The sequence below is a fragment of the Arachis ipaensis genome, chromosome B9 (genome assembly GCF_059453495.1).
Source record: "Arachis ipaensis isolate K30076 ecotype BB chromosome B9, ASM5945349v1, whole genome shotgun sequence".
Lineage (NCBI taxonomy): Eukaryota > Viridiplantae > Streptophyta > Magnoliopsida > Fabales > Fabaceae > Arachis > Arachis ipaensis.
Genome location: NC_142444.1, coordinates 147,463,576 through 147,472,095, shown reverse-complemented (window position 1 = coordinate 147,472,095; position 8,520 = coordinate 147,463,576). Strand labels below are relative to the sequence as shown.

At 29.7% G+C, this 8,520-nt stretch overlaps 1 protein-coding gene across 1 annotated transcript; it reads left to right on the top strand.

Annotated features, from left to right (window-relative positions):
• The first annotated feature begins 1,995 nt into the window (after nt 1-1,995).
• LOC107619743 (galactose-binding lectin-like) lies at nt 1,996-3,034 on the top strand. Its single transcript, XM_021110609.2, has one exon. The coding sequence runs from the start codon at nt 2,044-2,046 to the stop codon at nt 2,830-2,832; it is 789 nt and encodes a 262-aa protein (XP_020966268.2). The 5' UTR covers nt 1,996-2,043; the 3' UTR covers nt 2,833-3,034.
• Nucleotides 3,035-8,520: the final 5,486 nt, after the last annotated feature.

The window sequence follows — 8,520 nt, the reverse complement described above, 5'->3', positions numbered from 1 at the left end:
ATTTTTGGTGATTTAATATGGATGATCTGGATTAATAAAGTAATTTATTCTAACAGAAATTAATCCTTGCAACATTCACATAATTCATTTTTTTATGGATATAATTGAACCTGAACACAAATAGTAGGTACAATATTAAAATTGAACATATCCAAACGAGATCCAATTGAAAATGAATACATCAAAGTGAGAAAAATTGAAAAATACAATTTGATTTATTAGTATAATTGATGGTAGGATAACATTGAATTATTTTTATAAATATTAGGAATACAAATAAGACGATTTAAACGTTAGAGACACAAATAAGACTTACCCCAAACGTTGAGGATAAAAATAATACCTTACTCTTATATAATATTATCGCCAAGTTAAAACTGTTTTTAGATTCAACCATGCTAGGTGCATATTGAAATTAGTCACTAAAATTAACTATTAATAAAAAATATATATATTAGAATATAAATATATATTAGAATTAAATTAAATTAGGATTTAATTATTCTATTGGTCTTTATAGTTTCACCAAATTTTTAATTAGGTCTTTATGCTTTTTTTCCTTTTAATTGAGTCCTGCTTTAATTTTGTAATTAAGTCTTTCCTAGTCTAAAAAAATATTAGAGTTAACTGAATATTTCTTCACAAATTGAAAGTATTTATAATTAAAAACTTAATTAAATCTTTGACCGCATGTAATTTGGTAAAAATATTATGTTAATTTTAATATTTTTAACATGAAAAGAATATAATTACAAAATTAAAAGGAGTGTAGGAACTTAATTGAATTGAAAAAAATATAGGGACTTAATTAAAAATTTGGTGAAATTATAGGAACCAACAGAATAGTAATTAAACCTTAAATTAGACAATATATATATATATATATATATATATATATATATATAAATATATAGTGACTAATTTTAGTATACAAATAAGTTTTTTATTTTAGATTACCCTCCACCCTCGTCATAATAATATATAATTAAGTCTAAATTGTCAAATTTCATCTATTATAGTTTTTATAAATTTGAGACCATTTTAATTTACTTTTTAATCGTTAAGTTAATTTTGAGAACGAGATAGTTACTTGGTTTGTTTAATAAAAAGTAAATTATACCATTTAAATATTGCAAACAACAAAATATTTTGAAATCCTAAAAAATAATTAAAGTGAAACATATTATGAATAACGAAAGAGATCAAAGTTCATGGCCTGAGAGTTTCTTACTTCCACAATTCCTCGGAGGGCAAATGTGGTTGGTGAGAAAATCAAAAGGGATTAAAATTTTATAACACAGTAAAAAAAAATCACATGCAGTGTCTTTATATAAAATTAATATCTAAAATCTATTAAATTAATTTATTTAACTAAATTATTATTTAGTCATTTTAACTATTAATTTTAAATTAAAAAAAAACTATAGGCTGAGTCTTTGTATAATATATAGATATAAGTTGTCACCAAAAATATATAAAGATAAGTAATATTATATATGGCCAATAAATATTATTTTTTTTATTAATACTTAACTAATAATAATTTGTACTTATATTTATAAAAATTTAATATATAAAATTTAATAATTATATTTATCAAAATTTTATACACATAAATTAATATAATTTATATTTAATTTTTTAGCACATAGCTAATAAAATTTAATTATATATTAAAAATATTTATATTAATTAAATAATGACTCAAAATTGTAAAAATTGATGTTCCAAAGAGTTTTTCTATACATATATTTAGAGTAGATGAGTGCTAGAGAGCACTAGAATTTGTGATGTTTAGTCATCAATTAATCATCATCAATATTTTTAATGATATAAAATGACATCTAATAATATATGATTAATCATTTTTTTTTTACGGTTAAGTGATCCAAATTTCAGACTTTTTCTTTAGAGTATTTTGTTTTCGTAAGCATGCATTACCCTTGTGCATGCGTGTATAAATATATGAAAGAAACCCCAATGGCAATCATCACAACCATTCCAAAACCAATTAACCTTATTGTTAGTATTGAATTTCCCACCATGAAACCATTTTGGGTTGTTCTGACTTTCTTTCTCTTGCTAGTAGCAAGTAAGAAGGCGAACTCAATTGAAATAGTTGAATTTGTTTCCTTCAACTTCGACCCTTTCAGCCATGGCAACCCAGCAATAGAACTCCAAGGTGATGCCACCATTCTTACAGATGGCAACGTGCTCCTCACCGACTTCACTAGTCCCGGCAGCACAGGCCGTGTTCTGTACGCGCCACCCGTACGCCTTTGGGACACTGCCAGCGGAAATGTCGCCAACTTCATCACCTCCTTCTCTTTCCAGTTAACGGATTATCAAGCTTTCACTCCCGCCGACGGCATTGTCTTTTTCATTGCACCAGAAAATACTCAGATTCCTCCCGGCGCAACTGGCGGCGCTCTCGGAGTCGCTGATCCAAGCGGTGTGGGTGAATTTGTTGGCGTAGAGTTTGATACCTTTTCCAACGACAGGTATAGGGACCCACCTCATAGTCACGTTGGAATTGATGTCAACTCTGTTGTTTCATTGAAGACTGTAGAGTGGAATAGACAGAGTGGATCAGTGGTTGAGGTGACTGTAATATACGACTCTTCATCAAAGACATTGAGTGTTGCTGTGAAGAACAGGAGTGGCGAAATTGTTACTATTTCAGAAGTTGTTGATTTGAAAGAGAAGCTTCCGGAGAGGGTCAAGTTTGGTTTTTCTTCCGCCGGCTCGCTTGACGGTCGTCAGATAAATCTAATTCGTTCATGGTCGTTCTCTTCATCCTTGAAGACAGTAATCGATGTCGCAAGCGGATGATGTGGTCTACGCTAATGTCTTCTAGATAAAGACCATATATATTTATGTATCCTATCAACCTTAATTAGCTTGTGCGTGTTTTTAATGTTGTACTTGTATGCTCCAATTGTTTTCACTAATCAACGCTTAGCTTGTAGTTGGAGGGTTGGCCATTTGAATAAAATATCTGTTGGGAATAAGACACCATTCCCCCTTGAGAAAACACCTTTGACAGAGAAATAAAATAGACACAATTACAACACAAGAATTTAACGTGGAAACTCCAATTACCGGAGAAAAAACCATGGCCGTTATCAAATGATAACTAGAAAATATCACTATGTGAAAATTGTTACAACACATAGACTTCTTTCTCTCACCGGCACCCCAGTACACCCACACTCTCTCAAAGCAAATATCTAACTACACCTCACAACACTCTCTAATAAAGAGTATAGAGGAAAAGAAAAATCAGATACAAGCTTAAAGTGTTTCTGACTGGTGTAAAAACAAATGGAGAACTTAGCCTCATATTTATAGCCTAGGCCACCCACTCCATTTGCTATCCTAAGCAATGTGGGACTAATTCAACCAAATCCTAACAATCTCCACCTTGATTGAAATAGTCACACATCTTCAGTTTCCATTGTCAATACCGACAATTCTTTGCTGCTATTGTCTATACCGACAATCATAGTTCAGAGAACTATCATACTCCACCATGAAAGTATACTCACTTGGAATTAGACCACTCCAAGCATTTCACCTTGGTACAGATCGAAATCTTGCTGAAAATTCATGGTGCAACTTCCAAATTGGCTTTTTCTGAAAGTTCTTCAGCCATCGACCTAACTCCGCCACACACCTTGTATCTCAATGCCAACCAATGCCCGTGTGCAATTGTGGACCCGATTGCCACAACTCATCCTTATCCATGGCAGTGCGGTAATACCATGAGGATACTTCTTGTCTTCTAGAGAACATCATCTTCTCTCATAGAGAGAGCAACCAGAGATCTTCTCCTTCAACGCCTTGTGCAAACCTGATTGTATCAACACATCCTTGACTTGTATTTGCCACAAGCCAAAATTGATTCTTCTATCAAATTTCTCTATTTCAAGCTTCACAGCACTTGAATATCCTGACATTGTTGCAACCGTATACTGGAATAGTATAACTCAACCGTGCACTAGGAAGGGTCCCCAGGAAAGAGAGGTGGGTCACAATGGACACACTTAAATACCAAGTCTTTCCTTAGCCAGAACCTTTCCAAACAGCACTCTCACAGTGTCACACTGCCTTCCAGCAACAACAACAGTAACCAAAGATCAACCTCAAGCCACAGGACAAAATTCTTTTCTGATGTGGAAAGTCAGACTAGACTGCAACCACAGAGCATACTAAGAATAAATCCCACCGAACCGAAGCTCTTGATACCACTTGTTGGGAATAAGACACCATTCCCTCTTGAGAAAACACCTTTGATAGAGAAATAAAATAGACACAATTACAACACAAGAATTTAACGTAGAAACTCCAATTACCGGAGAAAAAACTACGACCGTTGTCAAATGACAACCAGAGAATATTACTATGTGAAAATTGTTACAACACATAGACTTCTTTCTCTCACCGGCACCCCAGTACACCCACACTCTCTCAAAGCAAATATCTAACTACACCTCACAACACTCTCTAATAAAGAGTACAGAGGGAAAGAAAAATCATATACAAGCTTAAAGTGTTTCTGACTGGTGCAAAAACAAATGGAGAACTTAGCCTCATATTTATAGCCTAGGCCACCCACTCCATTTGCTATCCTAAACAATGTGGGACTAATTCAACCAAATCCTAACAATATCTGACATAATCAGTTTGGGTATCTCTTTAATTAATTTATTAATTTGCAGCAGCGAAATGGTCAAGATGAATTTCATACAAAACAAAACAACTTAGATTTAAAATAGTAGCAAATTTATTACATAACTCTAGCACCCTTTTTCAAATTTGTCATTGTCTTGCAAAAGTTAACTTTGTATCTTGACAAAGCAAGGAAACAAATGGTCTAAAATGTGAATAAAAATGAAGATACAAGAGTATTAACCAAACTATTTAATTAAATAATTTACCTTATTAATGGTGTGATACTATATTATAAAATTATTTTTTTAAGTTTAAATTAATAGAAATATATATATTTCTAAATGTATTACAAGTGTCACGTATTATTTAGGATGAAGACTACGATCGAGAGGCAAATGAGGTTAAATAGTTCAAAGACACGTCGATGACTTATTTACTACTCAAGAAGTCGAAGGTCGCAACAATGACAACAGCTGCAAGGATGCCAATTATTGAAATGTTAAAATATCGCTCATTAGTAAATTTTTTTAGGAAAATTATAGAGTACCAACATATTATCTGCCAACTTATTGTCAATAATAATTAATTATTATATTTTAAATACATATATAAAGAGACACATCCAGAAAATATATCTATAAAGACACTTCTATTAAACACAACTATAAAAAGACATTTTTATTAGACACATTCACGAAGACACTTCTATAAAATACAGTTATAAATAAAAGTTGACAGAAGTTGGCAGATATGGTATTGGTAACGTAGCGAAACCGATTTTTTTATTTCCTCCTATTTTGGATACTTAGATTTTTTATTTTTTTATTTTTTGTTATCTATTGTTCTTTTGTGTAACGATAATTATTATAAAGGTTTTTTTAAGAGGATGACGTGATAAAAATGATGAGTCTAAGCAGCCGCGGAGCTTAGTTAAGATAAGGGGGCCACGGCCCCCCAAACTTTTGGTAAAAAAATTAATAATACTTTTTCAAAAAATAAAAAATTAGTTCAACTGGTTCAAATACTTCGCTATGACTTAAAATACCAAAGTTCAATCTTCATCTTTTGTTTTTATTGCACAATAATTTTTAGTTTTAAATATCTAAAACATGTTGGATTTGGACTAAATTGAGTGTATTCGCAGCTCTCTATTCAATAAGCAACACTCCCTCTATCTTTGAGTTCAAATATAAAAAATTAGGTATTTTTATTTATGTAATTTAATATTATTTTATATTTTACTGTTTATTTAATTTAATTTTTTATATGATAAAAAAATATTAGAATATTCAATAAATATTGATATTATTGTATTTGTATAAATTGATAAAAAAATTCAATAAATATTATAAATTTTAATATTTGTCATTCTAACTTCTTTTTTACATATTTTATAAGATATCTATTCAAATTTTTATATAAAATAATCATGAAAAATTAAAGAATTGATACATTTTTTAAGAAGAAGGCTAATATTCAAGAAGTAGAACATATGACTTTTACAATATAAACACCTGTAGATAGTTCTTCTACTTTAATGAATCACGAAGAAAGTGAGATACAACCTCCAAAAGTTTAAAAAGTTGCATCTGATAAGTTTGACCTTATTTCTTTGGAACGAGATCCTGAAAAACGGCTTTAAATTTGACAATATCAATTATCACTCAAATCAGAGAGATGAAGTTAGACGAGCTTATCTTAAATGGAGTCTATATCAAAAGCATCTTGACAATTATCTTCTATCTGGCTCCCCAAAATTTTGTATCAAGCTCCGTCACTGAGTCTAAGCATTAAGAAGATTTTAACACTTCCTTCTGATAAAAAATGATACTCCGATTTAATAAAGAGTTGTAACTAATTGATCACACGACATACTTGTTAAGTGGCTTTTTAGAGAATTTAAGTACTGATTTTCAACTATTTTTCATTTGATAAGAGAGTTAGAAGACAATAAAAATAGTTATCAAAGAACATACATATAACCACATACATGATTAAAGTAGAAATTTTTAGTTTTGTTAGTTTAAGGCAATTTAGTTATAAAATTTTGGTAAAAACTTTACGTTAAATACTTATACAAGTGAATAAATTTTCATATTTTCTATTTCACATATTGAAATTTAAATTTTTTATTTATATATTTTAGCAACTACATATTATCTAAGTTCTTATCTTATTTAATATTTTATCTAGCTTTTTATTTATCTTATTTTCATATTCTTCACATGTTATTCCAATTGACTAGATTATATATATATATATATATATATATATATATATATATATATATATATATATGGTAAATTCTACTCTACCCTTTCTAAAATAAAGGATAAATTATCCCTTGTAACATATACAATAATTATTCATATATTATTCTTCTACCAGAGTTTCAAGATTCACGTTATCTTCTCTTTTCTTTACAATTGACGCGATGTTTCTCTTGAAACTTGATAGTAGTGTCATTTTTATAATCCGCACCAAATACACCTCTTCTTCTCCAATTTTAAAACCATAATTTCTCTCAAATTCAATCACCATTTCCAATCAATTAGGTTAGGATTTTAAACTTGTTCATATACTTTCAATCTCTCATTTCAACGAGCACATCTATTAATTTTTCAGCTCTCTCCTTCCTAAGATTTTTTTCTTAGTATTTTTCTTAAAATTCAGTCGGATCAACAATGATACTTCTCTTCAGATAACCAACCCTCATAGCATTGTATAACTATATAACAAAAACAAACCAAAATATTAGTTAGTCATAAAAACCAAGGTTGCGAGAACCGAACCGGTCACTAAACCGATCAAGTGACTGGTTCAATGGTTCAAAGGTTCAACCGGGGTTTAACCGGAGTTCAACTGATATAATAAATATAAAATAAAATTATTAAAAATTCTTAATATATAATTTTAAATATTTAAATTCAATAATTTTTAAACTAATAAAATTTAAAATTTTATAATTTTACATAATAAATTGTCCATAATTTATAATTAAAAGTTCATAAATAACTTCAAACATCAATCTTTATAACTAATAAAAATCAAAATGCACTTAAATCACAAAGAAATAATGTTCAACCACAAACAATTATTCCAATTTCTTCATAAAAATTATAAAAATAAAAAATATCAATAGAATAAAAAAAATTAACAATAAAAATTATAATGTTCTACAATAACAATATCAGATTTGTTGAATACAATTGTTTGTGATGTTCTCCTTCTCATTCTCCTACAAATTTTCAAACCACATCAATTGAGAAAATCAGTACAAAAACAAAGAATAACAACAAATAAACTAAATATTCATAATCATAAATGATATAAAGCAAGAGTTATTATTATTATTATCCACTTGCATTGAGAATTTCACCAACATTGAAACTAGAAACTTTGACAAATCCAGTATAGAGGAACTTGCTTGGAATTTTCAATGCAAAACAATTCGAAACACTCTTTCCAGCATACTTCAAAGTTCAAAGAAGTGTATAAATTTGAACGAAAATCAGCAACCAAAATTAACGAAAATCAACAATTCAGATTCAACGAAAATTAGCAACCAAAATTAACAACTCAGAATCATAAAAACCAGCATAAACAACTCAGAATTAACATAAACAACTCAGAATAAAAAAAAAATTCTAGCATTAACAATGTTCATCGACAACGCAGAATCAGAAATATCAACGGCCAACAACTCAAAAATCAGAATAAATAAAATTAACAAAATAACCAAAAATAAATTGAGGCAGTAGTGCTTACCGGTGGCGAGGGAGGAAAGAAGGTGACGGCGCGGTGAATACTCCACAGCCAAGCAGAGAGACACATCGCAGTGAGAAA

Coding starts and splice junctions, on each gene's coding strand:
- LOC107619743 (XM_021110609.2), top strand. CDS start 2,044: ATGAAACCATTTTGGGTTGTTCTGACTTTCTTTCTCTTGCTAGTAGCA.